Source organism: Felis catus, chromosome X (assembly GCF_018350175.1).
Source record: "Felis catus isolate Fca126 chromosome X, F.catus_Fca126_mat1.0, whole genome shotgun sequence".
Lineage (NCBI taxonomy): Eukaryota > Metazoa > Chordata > Mammalia > Carnivora > Felidae > Felis > Felis catus.
The window spans coordinates 2,987,911-3,011,892 of NC_058386.1; the positions used below are offsets into that span (position 1 = coordinate 2,987,911).

The 23,982-nt window shown below is 39.4% G+C and overlaps 1 protein-coding gene and 1 long non-coding RNA gene across 8 annotated transcripts in view; one reads left to right on the top strand and one right to left on the bottom strand.

Annotated features, from left to right (window-relative positions):
• The window catches only part of LOC109496317 (odorant-binding protein-like), a 61,413-nt gene extending 59,011 nt beyond the window's left edge, over positions 1 to 2,402 (top strand). For 3 of the 4 annotated variants that reach the window (XM_045050463.1, XM_045050462.1, XM_045050464.1), the window contains exons 5-7: positions 837 to 938; positions 1,197 to 1,242; positions 2,153 to 2,402. In XM_045050463.1, coding sequence (XP_044906398.1) covers positions 837 to 938; positions 1,197 to 1,237 — 143 coding nt within the window. In that variant the 3' untranslated portion in view covers positions 1,238 to 1,242; positions 2,153 to 2,402. The remainder of the gene's footprint in view (positions 1 to 836; positions 939 to 1,196; positions 1,243 to 2,152) is intronic. The other variant, XM_045050461.1, reaches the window with a different exon arrangement.
• Positions 1 to 23,982, bottom strand: part of LOC123383306 — a 387,308-nt gene that overhangs the window by 158,259 nt on the left and 205,067 nt on the right. The window lies entirely within an intron of this gene.

Consider the following 23,982-nt stretch of genomic DNA (forward strand, 5'->3'; position numbering starts at 1 on the left):
TCATCCTGACGATGGTCATGGCCATGTAATATTTCCACCGTCAGCATTCTCAGTGAGAGTATCAGTAGAGGTTGAAGGTACCAGATCATAAGACATTTAAGAATAATTCCTATTTGTGCAAAAAAAAAAAAAACAGTTTGATTAGAAATTATTTGCTAACAAGTCAACTCATTTCAAGCCACGGCTATCTTCGGGTTGACCCCAATTCCTTCATTTTATGACAATTTTTCAAATAGACTCTTCAGCCTCAGAGCAGAAACTTAAAAACAACAAAAAACCTTCATCCTGTTTAATCCTTTCAATGCACTATTGTGAACATCAATGATTTCCACCCCCAGGGGCTTGAGAGGGGTGCTTCAGCTCTGAGATACTAGGTTTCAAGTTGGAAAAAGGCCTTTGAAAACTCTGGTTTTCATAAAAAAGCAGGCTGTCTCCCGTTACTGTGTGACAGGGCTATGGTTGGGAAGGTGAGAACCGTGCTTGCTTTTTCTTTGGGCCCAGAACCAGGGGTGCATGTCAGAGCCAGAGTCTGAGGTGTACGCAGAGATGAGGTAGGCTGGATATTCTTGATGGATTAGGCCCCCAATTCATGGATTTCCTGCTGTTTTCCTGGAGTCCCGCTGCTGATGTTGGGCAGTGCATGGGATACACAGGGGGAAAGCAGTGAAAGGCTCCTACCCACTTAGGTCAGGCAGCTGACACTGGGACAAAGTCAGTGGTAACTGTTGGAGACTGAGTTAAAGACTTGCTTTCCCCATTCATTCTCCTCATTCTGCATGCAAAAATTCTTACGGGTTCTAATGGGCAATTTCTGCTTTATGCACGGTGATTTTCAGGCAAAAGACTTCATCCTGATGACAACGACTTTGCAAAGTTCAGGGAGTTGATGAGAGAAAACAATATTCCCGAAGAAAATCTTATAGATATGAGCAAAACTGGTAATGTGACTATATATATATATATATATATATATATATATATATATTTTTTTTTTTTTTTTTTTTCCCTGAACATATCTCTCACCTGACCTGTAAATATGCTATCTGGAAAAAAAAAACTGATTCATTTTACATTTTCTCTTCCATGAATTATCTTTGATAAAATCCATTATTTAAAAGAAGAAATCCTTACAATTATTGGGAAATGGCCATGATGGGTTGCTCCTTTATTCATCTTTTGTATTTGTCTTTCCCCAGAGAAGTGTCCTAAAAAGGAGAAGGGCACCAACCCATCCTGAACACTGTAAGTAAGAATGACGTGTTATCAGTGCCGCTATGTCAATTCGGTAATTATGTCACTAGAGAGCTTTTTTATGTTACATGAGGTTACTTTTTTTACCCTGAGATTGCAAACCAGTTGCGGTGATTAATGCTAAAAAGCAGTTTGGGCGATAAAGCATTATTTCACAAGAATCATGCCAGTGACAGCCAGCCAGGTGACATGCTTGCTTCCAGCCAGAGAAGCAGGAAAGCCAGATGCTGGTGGGGATGACAGTCAGTTCTGACTTGAGGGTTGTCCGAATGCGTCACCACTCCATGTGCACTATTCCCGCTCATCCCGTGTTTAATTTTGCATAAATGCAACAGCCACCTCAGAGGCCCTCCTACCACGCCAATGACACAAGCGTTCAATGTGTATTTTCTGGCAGAGCGTGATTTCCTTAAAGTGTGATTGTTAAACCTTTAAAGTAATACGAGCCTTAAATTACGATTGTGCTCTAGGCTAACACATGCCATTTGTCACTGTTGTTGGGAAGAAAGGGGCGAAAGAAAGGTCAAACAGAAATAGTAGCTTTCATGCTGAATACAATGTCCTGAGGCCAGAGAGCTTTTCCAATCAGAAGCCCAGAGTGTAACTCCATCAAAGATCCTGTAAAATCATGTTTGATGCGCCATCCCCATGAACATTCATTCTGAAATCATCAAAGTGTTGGAAGGGATCCTGATTAGGAAAGGTCCCATCACACACACATCCTTGAAAAAATTCCAGTGGGTCCCCCCCCCCCCATATCGTGGGGATGGAGAGTATGATGTTCCCTGTGGGATTGGTGCACTGGGTCAACTAAACGTCCTCCGAACCCTTGATGTTGTACTTCCTGAGGCTCGTACAGTCCACTCAACTCAACCTCCTCTCCTGTTTTATGCACCTGTAGCCGCATCACTGAGAACCAGGAACACGGTCTTCCCCATGGAATCAGGATCAACAGCATGAAGATTATGTTCCTTCTTTCTGCCTCACATAATTTTCTCTATTCATAAACACGTTCGCCTTTCCCATCTCGTCTCTGTCCATCACCGTTCAGGTCCTGTTTGGTGTTACAGGATTTGTCTGTCCATCACCATTCAGGTCCTGTTTGGTGTTACAGGATTTCTGAATGATTAAATAAATTGATTACACATGTACCCTGTACCTGTGTGTCTGTGCACATATGCACGTATCCTAAACCTGTGTGTTTAATTTTAAAAACACATAAATATCCACATTACATACAACTACCCAGGAAAGCATGGCTATCATAGGATCAACATCCCATCAGAGACCATTCAGATTGGGCTTAAACAGAAAAGCCACAGAGGTGCCTAAATGAGAGGGAGAAAGAGGTCTAAACCATCAGCGGAAGGGACAATGGGTATTTTTACTATAATGGTCAAGAAAAAACGTCCCAAGGAAGCATCTTATCTACCACAAGGAAAGAAGGGTGCACACCTCACTGAGATTTATACACAGCCAGTCTACAATACCATGAGTCATAATTGAGGGGAACTGCCTACCATCACAGCACCATTACCCATGAAACTGAGGAGTGAGGAGACGGACTGCTATTTCCTTACAGGAGGATCACAGTCATCCAAGATGGGGCAGCAGCTGAGGCGTGGTCAACCCAGAGGGTCATGGTGTCAGTGTAGCGCCTGGACAAACCATCAGATGGTGAGCTCAGCTGGGAAGCTGTTAACACAGTACGCAAGATGTAGAGCGTGCCATTCCATTACGTGTCAAACAGCAGTAGACACGGGACCTTCTAGGAAATGGCCATTCCCATTGTAACAGGCAGAGCACACGTATCAGCTAGCCATGACACACAGGTGTTCACCATCTAAGACATCAGCACTCAGGATGCACCACTCATTCCAACGGCTGTGCCAAAGTTCAGAGATCCAGTCCACACCTCAGGAAAATAAAATGAGCTTTAACCAGTATTTAATAGAATAAATACTGATACAAATATAGCCTCCAACTGGGCTACAGTTTGCAAATGTCAAAGGCATCAGTAATGAACATTATTATGGCTTTGGTTGGAAGCAACAAACATGTCAAGGGCGATGTCTGAATTATCCTTCTTGAATAAAAGAGTGTATGCGTCTGGTGTTCTGACTCCAGTCATCGGAGTATGCCTGGAAATGCTGGACACTGAAGTCGCTGAATTGAGCCTGAATCTCTTAAGGCATGTTGAAAGGTGAACCCTGGCATAAAGGAGTCCAAAAAATTGTGAAATAGGACACACTCACACATACACACATACACACGTATGACTGTGTGTGTGCATGTACATATTATACACACTCATACGTACTGTGTTATAAAAATTACAGAAAACTTGCAAGAGTAAAAGACAGAATCTGCATCTTTTTGGTGCCAGGTTTCTTTCTCTCTTTCATAAACGTGTGTGTGGGAGCAATGGTGATAAGTAATGGGGAGTGGTCACCACAAACCCAAAGAAATGAACAGTAATAAAAAACTATCAACAAAGTTATGCCAAACATTGTAACACTTTTGATGAATAGATACATTTCTTGAAAGATACGATACCAAAGTTGACACATGATGAAAAAGAAAATTTCTATAGTCCTTTAGCTACTCAAGAAACTGAATCTGCCATCATCAAATTTTCCATTAAAAAGCTGCTGGTCCAGAAGTTTTCAGCAGTAAACCCTTTCAAACATGCAAAGAACAGAGATCACTGAGGCAAAGTGTTCAGAAAGAGATAATGAATCTGTATGCCCTATTACTTTTATGAGGTCAGCATAACCTAAATGTCTATAGATACATGGACATATGAGTTCATATTAAAGTATTTCCCATCCGTACTTGTAACGTAATGCCCCCTGGCGAGCAATGGATACTCTCAAGAGATGGGTACAAATTCTACGTTACACATCTGCATGAATTTTCATTAACACACAAACATATTAATATATTGGAGTGCAGTCTTTGTTTTATGCATACATACCAAGAGAAAATATAGAGTATCATACTTCTGGTTTCTTTTCAGTTACTAACAGTCTTAGAGAGTATCCAAATGTTGATTCCCAGAGATGTAATTTATTACTTCTAATTTCTTATATTTTCCATTTTGAATGTGTCATAGCCACCAGACTTTTGAATCCAGGTTTAAATGTTTCAACATTACAAACAACAAACCAGTGAACAGTGAATTCTTACATGTATCAATAATTTACAATTTTCTATAAGTGGAGATGCCTTTCCGAAGTGACTGCACATTGAGAATTTTGATATACACAATCAAATTAACCTCCAGAACACTTTTGCACTTTCTATTGTCAGGTCCCAGCATGTTCTTCCCACAGATAAACATGTAACTTACTCTTCCAACTACTGGCAGAGCGTTGCTCAAAACGCTTCCCTAGGGAACCAGTGTCTCCTTCTGAAACAGGGCCCCAGCACACTCCATGTGCCTACCTGGGCTTTATTTTTCATCCTAGAACTTAGGAACAGGCGGTATATTTGGCAATTACTGCTGAGCTCGTTTGTGTTCTGTGCCCTTCCTTTCACGGGAGGATAACTCACTGCGTGACCAGAGTCTGTCTGATTCCTGCTGAATTTTTACGGTTGGGTTGTGATTGGCACATCACATACACTCATCAATATTTGCTGAACGTGCTCAAACAACAGGTAGGAGGAATCTTACAGAAGACACATTCTTCATAACGCAAAGTGGGATAAAAGTTCACAGTATACTGCACTACACTATATTTTCCAGTATGTTGCTGTAAGACAAAAAAAAAAAGAATCATTCAACAGATAACAGAACTCTTGTTCTCTCACTGGGTCCATACAACTTGAGAAGAACTACTTTGTGATTCAGTGTTGCTGACATTTGCGTTTGCTGCAAATATAGCGAGAGCTAATACTCACCATAACAGAGGCAGGGGGGAGGGTAGATAAAAGCAATTCCTATCTAGCTGACATTAAACATTTTGATAGAAGACTATGTCTAGAACCTGACTGATGAAAATGTCATCACAGGAGTAAAGTGTCCATCAGTTAGTAAGACACACACAATGAAATGAAAACAAAGAACAAACAGAATCCAAGTGAAAACCATCCATATACAAATGTAAAACCAAAGGTAAACAGTGGAAGGAGACAATGGCGACCTTTCTGGAAGCTGCCCTCTCTGAAATTTCTAGGATATCATTCTAGCCCCACCCATATCTATTTGTGTACTTAAAAGTTTCCATAAGTTTCCAGAAGGATTAGGAAGGTCATGGAATTTGCCAGATTTCTTAGAAGTTTATTTAAGTAATTTCTGTACCCAAGGTGGGGCTCAAACTCACCACCCCGAGGTCAAGAGTCACATGCCCTTCCACCTGAGCCACCTAGGTGCCCCAAGATTTTTCTCTTACATCTCTTTTCCTGTCCACATGGATGAGTTTGAGGGATTCTCAATGGCAAGCATGGACTTAAGGGGTGCTCCCAGGGGTGAGAGTTTCTAGTGAGGAAAATCTGAGATAAGGTATAGATGTCATTTCTCTCACTCACACTTAGTGTTTATCTGGTCTTAGCCTGGGCTGTTTTCCTCTTCAGAATGTTTCCAAACAGCATGACTTTTAATAGGAAAAGGGTGATGCTTTCCAGAGTCAGACTAATGAAGCACCCTAGGGAGATAGGCTACAGTGTACTACCTGGGTAATTATTGCCTAGAGGCGTTGCTGTTCTCTATTAAACTGGTTCTAGGTGGGGACTTCCCTATGTGTTTCTCGTTTCTTCATCTATCCCCATGTGTCTTACTGAACACAGCATGACTACCTTTCCCTATCTCTGTGTGTCACACACTGGGGCATGTTGTGTGATTCCTACTTGCTTCTACATGCAAAACCTTGTGGCAGGAACAAAAACAGAGAGGAAGAGAAGCTATAGATGGGATAAAAAAGATCAACAGTGTAGGGATCTGCAGGCTATGACAGGGATTGAGGCTCTATTCTGTGGAAGAGGAATGTGTTAATACATATGAACCAAGATTTCTCAACCTTGGCATAATTGCTCTTTGGCTGGATGATTCTCTATTGTTAGGAGCTGTGTGCATTGTAGAATGTTTAGCAGCATATTTACTGTCCATTCATTAAATGGAACGTATAAACACTCCCCTCTCCCTTTCTGACAGCCAAAAATGTCACCAGACATGTCCAAGTGTCTCTCCAGATAGGCACAATGCCCCCAGTTGGGAACCGATACCCTACACACAGTTTAAAAAGCCTTCTCCATGTGGCAGGGTGGCTCAGTTGGTTAAGCGTCCGACTTTGGCTCAGGTCACGATCTCGCAGTCCATGAGTTCAAGCCCCGCGGCAGGCTCTGTGCTGACCCCTTGGAGCCTGGAGCCTGTTTCCGATTCTGTGTCTCCCTCTCTCTCTGACCCTCTCCTGTTCATGCTCTGTCTCTCTCTTTCTCAAAAATAAATAAACGTTAAAAAAATTTAAAAAAAAAAAGCCTTCTCCAATTTGGTCAAACCAAGCTGCCCCTTGAGAACATAGAAATCTACATGGGGAACTAGTACTCCAGGGATCTCAAAACAGGAGACGCTTGGGAAAGATGTGTCGCAATCCGTTGGCACTGGAAAGGGTGGTTTTTAAGACCAGAAGCAGTGACATCTCCTAGGTGACTGCTGGAGAGGCAGGGTTTCAGGCAAGCCCTAGCCATGTGGAAACAGAACCAGCCTTCCCAACAAAAACACTCTGCGATCACTGAGCATGTTCCTAGTTGAGAGGCACTGTGTTAGAGAATTTCAACAGGATCAGATCTCAAAAATTAAGCCTTGTGATTAACTACATCATCTTAGATTCTAAGGACATTGGGACACTGGTCAGGAATCCTTGAGGGAACAGGGTATTTCTGACGGCCAGGGAAGCCAGAAGCTTCCTCGCCCTACAGAGAAGGGACTTGTGGAATGCAATCTACCATCACAGGGAAAAGACAAAACCTAAATACAAAACTTCCATAGTGGGAGACAGATGCTAGAGACCTGGAGAAATCTGGGACAAGAAGGCCAGGAGGATGGATGTAGATACCTTATCCATTACTTGATGGGTTACAAGGTATGAATGTTTCTGTAGGAGGGCTCTGTTCTGCTTTTATTTATCATTCTCTTACCTACGTTTTGACTAATATTAATGAAAGACAGTTGGGACCTACGGGTCGTATGACTTCCTGTAATTTCTCCTCGATTGGTAGTTACAATGATCTTCCTGAGATGAGGTTATGTTAGGCTACATTCCCAGGGAACACATGTTGGTAGGATTCAGAAACAAAAGAAAACAAATGACCAGACAAGAATGTTAGAGATACACAAGGAGAGATACCGAGGATGGTAATAGGTGGAATGCTATGTTAGTCAGGATCATTATCCAGATCAGGGAGACAATGGAGAAAGTCTGCAAGGACATTATAAAATGTGGAAACTGTCTATAGTAAAACCTTTCACAATAGGAGGTCACATATAACACTATGCAGAGGGTCATGTGAAACAAAAGCAAGAAATTAAAAAAAAAAAAGATCTTAGAACCAAAACAAAAGAGAACAGAAAGTAAAAAGGACAATTCTATGGCACGAATAGCGTTGGTCTGTCCTGAGCACAAAGGTAAGTGACCGGTGGAAGACGTAGGCTAAGGACTCCGTTGGGCCATGGTCTCCTCGAAGGTCACACACCACACACAGATTGATTCTGAGGCTCCGATGCACCCTAGGGTGGACAGCACCTGGTCAGTCCTCTCTCAATACCCATCACACACCCTCCCCTCCCTCTCACCCCCCCATCAACCCTCAGTTTGTTCTCAGTTTTTAAGGGTCTCTTATGCTTTGGCTCCCTCCCTCTCTTAACTTTTTTTTTTTCCTTCCCCTTCCCCATGGACTTCTGTTAAGTTTCTCAGGATCCACATAAGAGTGAAAACATATGGTATCTATCTTTCTCTGTATGACTTATTTCACTCAGCATAACACTCTCCAGTTCCATCCACGTTGCTGCAAAAGGTCAGATTTCATTCTTTCTCATTGCCACATAGTATTCCATTGTGAGGAATGAAACAAACATATATGGAAATATTGAACAAACCGCCCCCCCCCCCCGCCCCAAACAAACAGAAGAGGCTCTCTGGCTCTTTTAACGTGCTTGAAAATAGCCAGATATACACAGATAGGAAAACATTTGTTTTCTTCCCTGCAAATTTGTAAAAATTAAGGAACGAGTATTATGCTTTCTTGCTTGCTTGGAGAGATGACTGAGCCAATGAATAAATACTATATTAAAGATTAGATTGTTAGAAAGCTGTTAGGAAAACGGAACAATGAAAATGAGCTGTTGGTACATTTTCTGATGAGGTCATTGGGCATTTTTATGGAAGATCCTCTTAGTAAAAAGGACGAAAGAGTCTCCTTTGGGGAAGAAGGTGATGAATGTTTTGTGTTGATATGATGGTCATCTCAGAAGAATGGCTGACTTGCTTGGGGTCTTGGGAAACTTAAAACTATCACAGGAAAATGGAAGAGTAGTCGTTCCGTGAGGTAGTTGCAATTGGTTGGTTTTGGCACCTAAGTTTTATTTTATTTTATTCCTAAAGGAAATCATACAACCTTCACGTTGTAACTGCCTTTTCTTTAATATTTCCCAAACATAAGTGAGGCAATAGGAAGAATAACACAAAACAAAATATTCTTAGGTGGGGAGGAACAGGAATAGACAATGTATCTTTAATAAACGTAGAAATGAAATTCAGCAGAAAATAGTTGTCTTTTCGACAAAACTTTTGGAAAATTTGGATATTCATATGCAAAAAACAAACAAACAAACAAACAAAAAAACCAGACAGAAAGGAAAAGAAAGCAAAGAATGTTAACCCACGTGTTTTCCCATACAGTGCAACTAAGTAAAACTGATTCAAGATCTAGGTGTAAAATCTAAAGTAAAGAAAACATAGAACACTGTATGCCAAAAGATCAGGCAAGTTTTTCTTAGAAAAGAGAAAGCATGATCAAGCAAAGCATGATCCTTGAGTGAAAATAATATGTCAAATAATAGATAAAAAATCTGACCCTTATCAAATAAATATTTTGGATCTTTGGGGGATACCACTAAGGCAATGAAAACAGAAGCCACAAACTAGGAGAAAATCTTTGCAAGTCTATCTGAAAAAGAACTTGTATCCAGCAGACATAAAGAAATCTCCAAACTCAACAATGTGAAAAGAAACTGCCCAATCATGTTGAACAAATGATTTGAAGAGACACTTACCAAAGGAAATACACAGATGGCAGGTAAACACATAAAAAGATGGCTCCCATCTTTATTCATTCCGGAAATGTAACCGGTACCTCTCCATACTTATTATAATGCCTAAAATGGAAATGACAGACCACACCGAGTATTGGAGAGTATCTGGGGAACATGGGCTCTCATACACTGTAAAATTGTACATGCACTTTGGATCCAGGAATTCCAGTCAAAAGTATCTACCCACAGAACAGCACAGCCTTTACACGGACTTGTGCACGAGTATGCACCCATCACTATGTAAGTGGGTAAAAATGTGGTATGTCTATGGAACACCACTCAGTGGTAAATGGGAATGTCCTGCACAAGCCACAGTATACATAAATGTCAAAATAACTGTGCTAAGTAAAAGGAGCCAGAAAACACACACACGCATGCATGCACACACACACACACATTCAATGTGTGTAAAAGTGTGGAGAATACCAACTAATCTACTGTGTCAGAAACCTGAAGAATGGGTTCTTAGGACAGGATAGGGATGGTTGGGGTGGATGGGGGGGATTACCAAGGACTCCAAAGACACTTTTGGAGTTGGCAGATATGCTCACCATGCTGATTGGGGAGAAGGTCTTATAGCTATATTCATCCATCAAAGCTTATCAACTATACATTTAAAATACGTGAAGTTTTGTTGTATACCATCAGTCTCTTGACTAAGACTTTTTTTTAAACATCATGTTTCAGTTCAGCTATAGACTTACAGAGCTCCACTGAGGAACAGAGGTTCAGTTTAATTCCTATATATTTATATCCCTAACCCATCATTTATCTTTTACTATTAACATGATCATCATAGTTAGGGCTGGTTCTCCCTGATGGAAAACTGTAGGCTGACCATTAGTTAGATATTTCTCTAACCCTGGATTTCTCTAACCTGTACTGGTCACAGTGTTCAGGAAGATGGGTCGAATGAACATGGACACAAGGCAGAAACCTCATACATGTTTGTGAGATTAGGTACTATACACTGTGCAAAACAAAGCTGTAGAGATGGATGTTGGAAGGATTCTTAAGCAGGGTAAGTGATTAAACATTGTTGTGGTTGAAAATATTTTGTTAGGTTTAAACACAGACTCCTCTGAGGTACATCTTGGTAACTGATTCATGGAGAAAGATACCACCATTCAATTGTGGTAAATCACACTGTAAAGTCTTTAGTTTAAGAAAATAAGTTTAAATACACATCCTCAACATTAAAGAAATATTACAGGGGTTTGGGGATACATGTTTTGGACTATTTATCCCACTTTGTAGCTCAAGACATAAAAGAAAATAAATGCTACTGTCCTTAAAATACTTCATCACATATATTGTGGTCTCTCACTGATTCTTGAGGTCAAACATCTAGACCAACCAAAGCTTTTCTGAAAAGAAATGTCATTACTGAAAAAACACAGAATGCCATAAAGCCCATCACTGCCAAGCAGGATGTTACGAGGAGACTTATATGCAGTCAAGTTCTTGTCATGAACAATCACTGGCCCGTGACATGTGACACCACCAGACCTATGCTGTAGGCATTGGCAGAAGTTGAGATTCTCTACAAGAACCAGCAGGCACACCTGACAAAGGTTACTCAGCGGTTCTGGCAATTGGCTGATATAGGAGGAGGTCTCGCGCACACATGTTCCTCACTCTTTTTTTTTGAATATTTATTTTTGAGAGACAGAGAGAGACAGAGTGTGAGTGGGGGATGGGCAAAGAAAGATGGAGACACAGAATCCGAAGCAGGCTCCAGGCTCTGAGCTGTCAGCACAGAGCCCAACGTGGGGCTCAAAGTCACGAACTGTGAGATCGTGACCTGAGCTGAAATCAGGAGTCGGACAGACGCTTAACTGCCTGAACTACCTACCCAGGCTAGGTAGCCTCTGGTCTGTAAAGTATGATGCCACTGGTATAGCAAACTACTATGATGACTGATACAATACCTGACAGTCCAGGACCTTGATATCACAGAATGCAAGAGAGAAAATAATGCACAGGGAAAAGACCGTGACTGTATACTGATTTGTGTTCCAGGCGATGGAGTCATTTTAATTCCACATTCTAATAATAAAAAAAACAATAACACATCCCAGCAAACAGCAGCTGCATGCCAGGTCCCCAAGCCTATGAGAATCTACTTTTGGAAAAATACCACTTCTGGCACCAAAGTTGTAATTAGGGCTAGTAAATTGGCTTTGTGTCATCCATGGTCCTCCCACAGATTCACCTGAATTTTATAGGGTATGAAACATGAGGTAAATGGGTATATGAACAGGACCACAACCTATGCATTCTTTAGGCCTTCCAGAAAGGCATGATGTTTAGAACTCTGCCAAAGTCACAATGGCACTCAAGTTCAGCACTGTGCGTTGAGTGCATAGTCACATGTTGGCGACAAAGATGGAATGGTGTTTCAAGCACCAAACTCAGCCTCAGAAATCAGCCTAGTTTCAATGGTCTCAGCTTTATTCAGTCTTTTGGCTAGTGAAATTGATTTATTACCTAACTGCTCTGTTATCAGTGGAATTAAAATCGTTCTTCAACGTCATTTGATTGTCGCATGGATAGGCTGCAATGATACTTTAAACAGCATCCAAAATGGTACCCAGAATATACTGGGGACTAAGAATACTCACGTATGTATAGAAACAACATTCCACAGTGTTCCGTTTTAACTTTCAAACTGAACTCAACGCAATTACATTGACACATATTGAGACATTTAAAAATATATTGTGTGACATTCCATACAACTAGGTAGGTCATGTCGATTAACATGAGCAACATTGGCAAGCACGTTACGAAAATAGTTGGATAAGATTTTCTGACATGTCATCTTCGCTAGTGCCAAGGGTTGGCAGCGAGACCGTCATTCCTTGGCTCACCAGCCCTTGTAACTGACTGTGACATTTCCTTTGCCATGAGAGTTAGGCAAAGGTCTAGGAGATACTGATAATGATGGGTTAAAAATAAAAATCATGATAAAGTTAAAATGAGCTGAATAAAGTCGACTAAAATGCTTTTTTTTTTCTTACAGAATTAGGCACAAACTAAGGTGCATTAATTCAAAGAACAAAAGGCATCTGCAAAATAAACATCCTGGTGTGGGTAAAGAAGGTATACAGACATCCGTGTGACCACAGTCTTTGATATCCCTTGAGAAGCAGGTATCAATATCACTACTAACAACACCAGTCAACGTCACTGGTAATAACACTAGTGCCGATTGGCACAGATTATGGTTAAGGACTGAAGAGGCCAGTGAACAAGATGTGTATCCACAGGGCAACTAAGATGTTTTGGTTTATTTGGCCAAGAATCCTGGAATGTGGACTCCTGAGAAACGTAGCATAAGTGACCAATGGCCATGTTAGACTTGCCCAGAAAACTTCTATACGTACATACACATGTATGTATATATACGTGTGTGTGTGTGTGTGTGTGTGTGTGTGTGTGTGTGTGTATATATACACACACACACACACACACACACATATATCCTGGTTCTGGAGATTCTGATATATACTCTAAATAAGTCACATATATTTATTGTACAGATCACTCCACTGGGACACCAGTATTACAGAGAAGAGTGAATTAATTTTTTTTTAATTTTTTAAATGTTTATTTATTTTGACGGAAGTAGAGAGAGAGCATGAACAGGGGTGGGGGAAAGAGAGAGGGAGAACAGAATCTCAAAAAGGCTCCAGGCTCTGAGCTGTCAGCACAGAGCCTGACATTGGCTCAAACCCCTGAGTCGTAAGATCATGACCTGACCCTAAGTTGGACACTTAACCAACTGAGTCACCCAGACCCAGGTTCACCAGAGTGAATTATATTATTTAGTTGACGTTGAGATTGAGGTTGACATTGAGGTTCACCAGAGCAAATTGTATTATTTACTTGAGGGAGGGAGGGATATATATATATCTTGTTGTAAACTAGCTGAACTAGAAGACCGTGAGCTGGCTATTCCACGAAGAATTTCCATGTCCTCACACATGGTGGTGAACGCATGGTGTTTTATCTTTTGAAGACAAGGTTCCATCCCATCCCTAATGGGGATGCTTCTGTCACTACCATGTGTGACATTACTATGATTCCTGGCAAAATAGTCCAATTACTATCTTCGAGCTTAGCTGCGTTAGACCTCAGCATGAGTGGATTCTAGTAGTAGGCAGAGAACAGAGGCAGGGTTACAAAATCTGAAAACTAAAGTCCATCCTTCATGAGGTCCCTGATGCAAACAGGATCCTGAAAATTAGTTCAGGAAGCACAACATCAGAAATTTAAATGGTATTTAGTTTCCTCAGTAGCTTTAAGCTCAGAAAAATGCCAATGGTTAAGAAGGGGAAATATTATATCGTTGGTTTCTGTCAAAGTACATCACCCTGAGACTGGATTTCTACCTTCCCTGTTCTCACTTGCCTATCTGGAACGTCTTAAGGATTCCAATGCACAATCCATTGCCTTATCCCATGAAAAATGCATGCATGGGAAATAGCAAGAATAAGAATCAGAAGATCTCATGACATGAACTGAAGAAAAGATATTTTAGAAACCATCAAAATGGGAAAAGTCACTTTAATATTTCCTAAAAGTATGCAAAACTCATTTCACACGTAAACAGAATTATAGAAATATATATGTATATATTTTATTTCCTTTACCCTTTTCAATTTATTTTTACTTTTTTTAAATATTTATTTTTTATGTTTATTTTAATGTTTTGAGTGAGCACAAGTTGGGAGGAGGCAGACAGGGAGACACAGAATCCAAAGCAGGCTCCAGACTCTGACCTGTCAGCATAGAGCCTGACACGGGGCTCAAACCCACAAACCATGAGATCATTACCTGAGCCAAAGTTAGATGCTTAATCAAATGAGCCACCAGGTACCCCTTCATTACTCTTTTTTTTAAAGTAGGCTCTGCACCCAGTATGGGGCTTGAACTCATGACCCTCAGATCAAGAGTCATGTGTTCTACTGACTGCACCAGCTAGGTACCTGGGAATATATATATTTTTTTAATTCGATTTTCTTTACCTACAAAATATAGCTAAGAACGTTTAAAAAATGACAACATCACAAAAATCTCTAAACACTTGGTAATTAAAAATCACACAATAATCTCTGGTTAAAAGAAGAAATCTGAGGGAAAATTTGACAAAATACAAACTAAGTGGAAACAAATATAATCCAAACCTGTGGACTGCAGTACATTGTGGCTTAAGGAGATATGTACCATAACAAATACTTATTATGAATTAAGAATGGGCACCTGGGTGGCTCAGTCTGCTGGACAACCAACTTTGGGCTCAGGTCATGATCTCACAGTTGGGTTTGAGCCCCACATTGGGCTCTGTGCTGACAGCTTAGAGCCTGGAGCCTGCTTTGGATTCTATCTCTCTCTGCCCATGCCCTGCTCATGCTCTGTCTCTATCTCTCAAAAATAAATAAACATTAAAAAATTTTTAAAAAGGAAGTGTCCAATTAGATAATCTGAGTTTTGACCTCCTGAAAACCAATTAAAATAAAGAGCAAATTAAATGCTAGGTAGAGTGAATGAAATAAATATAAAACATTGAGGTAAGAAAATGAAATTGAAGGTTGGAAAGGAAGAGAAAGAACAATCACGATCATGAACGATTTACCAAAAGATATTACCAATTTCCCAAAAAGCAAAGACCCCTGGATCTAGTGAGTTTTATTGCAACAGGTTGCAGAATTCAAGATCATCATAAAAATCCATCCTATTCTTTATCCTGGAAATGAACAAGTGTAAGTAAAAGAACAACCACCAAACAGTACCATTCACATTTGTCCAAAAAGATAAAATATATAAGAACTTGTCTAAGAAACCACGAACAAGAAGTGTATGCTGAAAACGACAAAGTCCTGATGAAAGAAATTCAATGAAGACCAAATAAAAGGAGAGTTATCTCATGTTCAGTGGCCTGTAAGACTCAAAAGAGCAGACATATCTTCTCTTCAAATTACTCTTTAGAATCAACACAAATAGTTGTCTATGGAACTGCCAACACTGATTTTTGCTCATCCTAGACAAGTTTACCTTACAATTTATATAGAAAGCAAGAGACCTAAACTCGATAAAGACCAATTTTGAAAAGGAAGGATGAACTTGGAGGACTGACACGACCTACATTAAGTCTTTCCTTAAAGCTACGCAAAGTAATAGAATATGGTTTTGCGGTAAATGGACACACACGTCAATGGAAAGAACAGGAAATCTAAAACTACACCCACACAAATACAACCATTTTGAAAAAGTGATTAAAGGAAAAAAGAACAGACTTTTCAACAAATTTATGTGCAGGAATAGAGCAACAACATTTCATCTAAACACAAACCTTATACCTTACCGAAAAGTGAACTCAATTTCACCATCTGTGTAATTGTTGAATCAGTATGCCGTACAGCTGAAACTATATGTCAACTGTACTTCAACGGAAGTTTTTATGAAAAGTAAAAGTAAACTCAATATAGATCATAAATGTAGTAGTAAAACAAAATTATGAAACTTTTTATAAGGAAATGTAGAAGAAAACTTTTGTGACCTAAGGTTATTCAAACAGTTTGTAGAATTGACACCAAAGATCACAATTTATAAATTTTCTACAAAAGACCTAAAAAAAAAATTTAACACTTTTGGTATGTGAAACATACTGTTAAATGAATTTAAAATAAGAAGCATTCTCGAGAAAATATCTGCCCATCACATAAGTGACAAGGACTTGTATATTGAATATATAAAGAATTCTCTAAACTCGACAACAAGTAAACAAAAAAACCAGTCATAAAGTGGGCAAAAGACTTGATCAGTATATATTGTGTAGGAGAAAGCCAGTCACCACTAGGAGATATCACTTACACATCCATTAGAATGGGCGAAACAACAAATATTGATTTTACACATGAAAATACCCCTGAGATTTTGCCATTTGCAACAACATGGATGGAGCTAGAGGGTATTATGCTAAGTGAAATAAGTCAGTGAAAGAAAGACAAATGTTGTATGATTTCGCTTTTATGTGGAATCTAAAAAAATGTATGAACAAACAAAACAACAAAAGAATAAAGCAAAAGAATAAACAGGTGATTGCCCAAGGGGAGGGGTGGAGGAATGGGGAAAATGGATAAAGAGGAGTGGGAAGCACAGGCCTACAGCTATAAAATGAATAAGTCATGGGGGTGAAGGGCATAGCATAGGGAATATAGTGAACGATATTGTAATAGCATTGTATATGAGAGACGGTGACTACCCTTGTAGTGAGCACAGCATCACATACAGACTTGTGAATCACCATGGTGGACACCTAATACTAATGTGATATTGTATGTCCACTGTACTTCAGTAGAAATAAGACAAAACAATACAAAATAGGGGAAAAAAAACAGAAAAAATATATAGATGAATGAATGAATGAATGAAAAAAATGATGTGAATGGATGGCCTCCAAAGGTTGTGATTTTAAGTATATAAGTTAAAACACCTGTAATGGAAGAATACTCTCACACTAGTATCACTGATCTAGGCTCAATGTGGGGATTACTTAGCAAGATGTGGAAGGTACTTAAGCCCGTTGACTTCACAAATCGGTGTAACAGCTTCAATATTTAAGATATTTCATAATTCTCCATAAAATTTATGGGAAAGGACTGAGTCACAGGCGTACTATCAGGAGTTTGTAGTTTTGTCTTAATGTAGTAAATATTTTGTCTTTGTGGAAAACAGACCACATACTCTGCTAGTGTGGCAGGAAGTGAGCCAGAGACCAAAAGCATATGTGTGATTTTGTTGTGCTATGTCCGTGGATGGCCATCTCAGGGCATTCTGAAATTGATACTCATGAGATATCCCACAGAATGGACACCATCAAGAAACATTTCAAGTGGTGGAGAACATTCAATATAGAGATAAACATTATAGTTTTCCACTGGAGAGGTATTCACCTATATTCTCTAAGGGTGACTCCAAGGTTTAAACCATTCTTTCCCACCTTTACCCCATGACTGTCAACAGAACCTTTTTTTGCCATTTTGTTTTCATACTTAGAGATGATAACAGCCATCAAGAGAAATGCAATATCTTCTTCTCCCTGACATCAGAATTATCAGCATGGAGAAGAGACTGCTTATGTCTTCACCCAATTTCTCTCCTAGAAAGCCATAACTTTGGGGCCGTGCCATTTCTGGTGGTCAAATTATCTTTTCTGTTCAGTGTTGGTGGAAGTTGAAATGAACCGATATAATACGCACTCCGCACACATGGGCTTATGCAAAAAGCTGCCTCATGTTTAAGGTCAACGGATACCCCTGCGATACACAGATACCTAGAAAAATTATAGGCGTATTTTATAATCAGCATAAGTATCCCTATAATTTTTCTAGATGGAATCAGTGGGCTGTATTGGCAATTTTGATAGGGTGTATGTGATAGCAGGTGGAATGGACAGAGGGAAGATACAAGCCAAACACTATGGAAGTATCTTCACTATTTTTAATAAATTTTCAAGCAGGTGTCACATTTGGAAACAGTAAAGATGGTTGTATATCTCCATAAGACATCTGAGTGTCTCCAAATGTCAGTCAAGAATGCTGGGCAGCTATAAGACATGGGCATCATCAATGCACTGCTGTTTTGTAATAGCTTCAGATAAACCACTCATAGGATTTTATGAATTTGGGGAGATAATATCTTTTCTGAGATAATAGTATGAGGAAATGTCTTACGTCGATGGCTTGGAGTATTATTTTGGGATATGTTTTGTGATACCAAAGTTTAATCTGTTTTTACTATATTTTATAGCTCGTGGTTTTAAGGAGAGAAAAGTCTCTAAAGGCCAAAATATGCACATCTCTTATCTTCTAAGAATTAGAATCATTTTGTTTTTTACCTTTAGCTCCTCAAATCATCTTGGAGAAATTTTGGGGTATAATTTGAGCTGGAATCTACTTTTAAAAATATGGACAGTCAAAAGGACAATCCCAGGTACTTTACATTCTAACCTTTTTAATGTGTTTCCAGTATGGCCTTACAATTCTCCTTTTTTGTTGTTAAGTTTTACGTTCTTTATTGTATTCCTTCTTTCTCTCTCCTGTGACTACAGTGCTGCTAGACCAGATATTCAGGAAGCTCAAGGCCTAAATTCTTTACAATCTTTGCTTTCCTAGCACATCTTAATTAATGTCATTTCATCCACATCTGATAAAAGGGAGAATCCACTAGCTTTTTTGTTAGTGCACACACATACTGGCACGAGACATATTATATTTATACATTAATAGTGTTTCCCCATTCGAACACAATTTGCATGAGAAAAAGACCTTTGTGATTTTCCATGAAGAGACACTGGGCTTACCATTTTATTTATTTTTAATATGAAATTTATTGTCAAATTGGTTTCCATACAACACCCAGTGCTCATCCCAACAGGTGCCCTCCTCAATACCCATTCCCCCCCCCACCCCGCCCTCCATCCCCCCACCAGCCCTCAGTTTGTTCTCAGTTTTTAAGAGTCTCTTATGCTTTGGCTCTCTCCCACTCTAACCTCTTTTTTTTTTCCTTCCCCTCCCCCATGGGTTTCTGTTAAGTTTCTCAGGATCCACATAAGAGTGAAACCATATGGTATCTGTCTTTCTCTGTATGGCTTATTTCACTTAGCATCACACTCTCCAGTTCCATCCACGTTGCTACAAAGGGCCATATTTCATTCTTTCTTATTGCCACGTAGTACTCCATTGTGTATATAAACCACAATTTCTTTATCCATTCATCAGTTGATGGACATTTAGGCTCTTTCCATAATTTGGCTATTGTTGAGAGTGCTGCTATAAACACTGGGGTACAAGTGCCCCTATGCATCAGCCCTCCTGTATCCCTTGGGTAAATTCCTAACAGTGCTATTGCTGGGTCACAGGGTAGATCTATTTTTAGTTTTTTGAGGAACCTCCACACTGTTTTCCAGAGCGGCTGCACCAGTTTGCATTCCTACCAACAGTGCAAGAGGGTTCCCATTTCTCCACATCCTCTCCAGCATCTATAGTCTCCTGATTTGTTCATTTTAGCCACTCTGACTGGCGTGAGGTGGTATCTGAGTGTGGTTTTGATTTGTATTTCCCTGATGAGGAGCGACGTTGAGCATCTTTTCATGTGCCTGTTGGCCATCTGGATGTTTTTGTTGGAAAAGTGTCTATTCATGTCTTCTGCCCATTTTTTTACTGGATTATTTGTTTTTTGGGTGTGGAGTTTGGTGAGTTCTTTATAGATTTTGGATACTAGCCCTTTGTCCAATATGTCATTTGCAAATATTTTTTACCATTCCGTTGGTTGCCTTTTAGTTTTGTTGATTGTTTCCTTTGCAGTGCAGAAGCTTTTTATCTTCATGAGGTCCCAGTAGTTCATTTTTGCTTTTAATTCCCTTGCCTTTGGGGATGTGTCAAGTAAGAAATTGCTGGGACTGAGGTCAGAGAGGTTTTTTCCTGCTTTCTCCTCTAGGGTTTTGATGGTTTCCTGTCTCACATTCAGGTCCTTTATCCATTTTGAGTTTGTTTTTGTGAATAGTGTAAGAAAGTGGTCTAGTTTCATCCTTCTGCCTGTTGCTGTCCAGTTCTCCCAGCACCATTTGTTAAAGAGACTGTCTTTTTTCCACTGGATATTCTTTCCTGCTTTATCAAAGATTAGTTGGCCATACTTTTGTGGGTCTAATTCTGGGGTTGCTATTCTATTCCATTGGTCTGTGTGTCTGTTTTTGTGCCAATACCATGCTGTCTTGATGATTTCAGCTTTGTAGTAGAGGCTAAAGTCTGGGACTGCGATGCCTCCCGCTTTGGTCTTCTTCAATATTACTTTGGCTATTCGGGGTCTTTTGTGGTCCCATACAAATTTTAGGATTGCTTTGTTGTAGCTTTGAGAAGAATGCTAGTGCAGTTTTGATTGGGATTGCACTGAATGTGTAGATTGCTGTGGGTAGTATTGACATCTTAACAATATTTATTCTTCCAACCCATGAGCACGGAATGTTGTTCCATTTCTTTGTATCTTCTTCGATATCCTTCATAAGCTCTCTATAGTTTTCAGCATACAGATCTTTTACATCTCTGGTTAGGTTTATTCCTAGGTATTTTATGGTTCTTGGTGCAATTGTGAATGGGATCAGTTTCTTTGTCTTTCTGTTGCTTCATTATTAGTGTATAAGAATGCAACTGATTTCTGTACATTGATTTCGTATCCTGCAACTTTGCTGAATTCATGTATCAGTTCTGGCAGACTTTTGGTGGAGTCATTCGGGTTTTCCATGTATAATATCATGTCATCTGCAAAAAGTGAAAGCTTAACTTCATCTTTGCCAATTTTGATGCCTTTGATTTCCTTTTGTTGTGTGATTGCTGATGCCAGAACTTCCAACACTATGTTAAACAACAGCAGTGAGAGTGGACATCCCTGTCGTGTTCCTGATCTCAGGGAAAAAGCTCTCAGTTTTCCCCCATTGAGGATGATGTTAGCTGTGGGCTTTTCATAAATGGCTTTTATGATGTTTAAGTATGTTTCTTCTATCCCGACTTTCTTGAGGGTTTTTATTAAGAAAGGATGCTGAATTTTGTCAAATGCTTTTTCTGCATTGATTGACAGCATCATATGGTTCTTATCTTTTCTTTTATTAATGTGATGTATCACATTGATTGATTTGTGAATGTTGAACCAGCCCTGCATCCCAGGAATGAATCCCACTTGATCATGGTGAGTAATCCTTTTTATATGCTGTTGAATTCAATTTGCTAGTATCTTATTGAGAATTTTTGCATCCATATTCATCAGGGATATTGGCCTGTAGTTGTCTTTTTTTAGCTGGGTCTCTGTCTGGTTTAGGAATCAAAGTAATGCTGGCTTCATAGAATGAGTCTGGAAGGTTTCCTTCCCTTTCTATTTTTTGGAACAGCTTGAGAAGGATAGGTATTATCTCTGCTTTAAATGTCTGGTAAAATTCCCCTGGGAAGCCATCTGGTGCAGGACTCTTATTTGTTGGGAGATTTTTGATAACTGATTCAATTTTTTCACTGGTTATGGGTCTGTTCAAGTTTTCTATTTCTTCCTGTTTCAGTTTTGGAAGTGTGAGGGTGCTTAGAAATTTGTCCATTTCTTCCAGGTTGTCCAATTTGTTGGCATATAATTTTTCATAGTATTCCCTGATAACTGCTTGTATTTCTGAGGGATTGGTTGTAGCAATTCCATTTTCATTCACGATTTTATCTATTTGCGTCACCTCTCTTTTCTTTTTGAGAAGCCTGGCTAGAGGTTTGTCAATTTTTATTTTTTTCAAAAAACCAACTCTTGGTTTCATTGATCTGCTCTACAGTTTTTTTTTTATTCTATATTGTTTATTTCTGTTCTGACCTTTACTATTTCTCTTATTCTGCTGGGTTTGGAATGTCTTTGCTGTTCTGCTTCTATTTCCTTTAGGTGTTCTGTTAGATTGTGTATTTGGGACTTTTCTTGTTTCTTGAGATAGGCCTGGATTGCAATGTATTTTCCTCTCAGGACTGCCTTCGCTGCATCCCAAAGCATTTGGATTGTTGTATTTTCATTTTAATTTGTTTCCGTATATTTTTAAATTTCTTCTCTAATTGCCTGGTTGACCCATTCATTCTTTAGTAGGGTGTTCTTTAACCTCCATGCTTTTGGAGGTTTTCCAGACTTTTTCCTGTGGTTGATTTCAAGCTTCATAGCATTGTGGTCTGAAAGTGTGCATGGTATGATCTCAATTCTTTTATACTTATGAGGGGCTATTTTGTGACCCAGTATGTGATCTATCTTGGAGAATGTTCCATGTGCACTCGAGAAGAAAGTATATTCTGTTGCTTTCTATGCAGAGTTCTAAATATATCTGTCAACTCCATCTGATCCAATGTATCATTCAGGGCCCTTGTTTCTTTATTGATCCTGTGTGTAGATGATCTATCCATTGTTGTAAGTGGACTATTAAAGTCCCCTGCAATTACCACATTCTTATCAATAAGGTTGTTTATGTTTGTGATTGATTGTTTTATATATTTGGGGGCTCCCGTATTTGGCACACAGACATTTATGTTAGCTCTTCCTGATGGATAGACCCTGTAATTATTATATAATGCCCTTCTTCATCTCTTGTTACAGCCCTTAATTTAAAGCCTAGTTTGTCTGATATAAGTATGGCTACTCCAGCTTTCTTTGACTTGCAGTAGCATGATAGATAGTTCTCCATCCCCTCACTTTCAATCTGAAGATGTCCTCAGGTTTAGAATGAGTCTCTTGTAGACAGCAAATACATGGGTCTTGTTTTTTATCCATTCTGAAACCCTATGTCTTTTGGTTGGAGCATTTAGTCCATTTACATTCAGTGTTATTATGGAAAGATGTGGGTTTAGAGTCACTGTGATGTCTGTAGGTTTCATGCTTGTAGTGAGGTCTCTGGTACTTTGTGGTCTTGCAACATTTCACTCACAGAATCCCCCTTAGGATCTCTTGTAGGGTTGGTTTAGTGGTGACGAATGCCTTCAGTTTTTGTTTGTTTGGGAAGACCTTTATCTCTCCTTCTATTCTGAATGACAGACTTACTGGATAAAGGATTCTCAGCTGCATAGTTTTTCTGTTCATCACGTTGAAGATTTCCTGCCATTCCTTTCTGGCCTGCCAGCTTTCAGTAGATAAGTCTGCCAGTAGTCTTATGGGTCTCCTTTTATATGTTAGAGTGCGTTTATCCCTAGCTGCTTTCAGAATTTTCTCTTTACTCTTGTGTTTTGCCAGTTTCACTTTGATATGTCATGCAGAAGACCGATTCAAGTTACGTCTGAAGGGAGTTCTCTGTGCCTCTTGGATTTCAACGCCTTTTTCCTTCCCCAGATCAGGGAAGTTCTGAGCTATGATTTGTTCAAGTACACCTTCAGCCCCTTTCTCTCTCTCTTCCTCTTCTGAAATTCCTATGATACCAATACTGTTCCGTTTGATTGCATCACTTAGTTCTCTAATTCACCCCTCATACTCCTGGATTTTTTAATGTTTTTCTCAGCTTCCTCTTTTTCCATAATTTTCTTCTAATTCACCTATTCTCACCTCTGCCTCTTCAATCCGAGCAGTGGTCGCCTCCATTCTATTTTGCACCTCATTTATAGCATTTTTAAGCTCCTCATGACTGTTTCTTAGTCCCTTGATCTCTGTAGCAATAGATTCTCTGTTGTCTTCTATGCTTTTTTCAAGCCCAGCGATTAATTTTATGATTATTATTCTGAATTCTTGTTCCATTATATTGCTTAAATCATTTTTGATCAATTTGTTTAGCTGTCACTACTTCCTGGAGGTTTTTTTTGAGGGGAATTCCTCTGTTTTGTCATTTTGGATAGTCCCTGGAGTGGCAGGGAACTGCAGGGCATTTCCCCTGT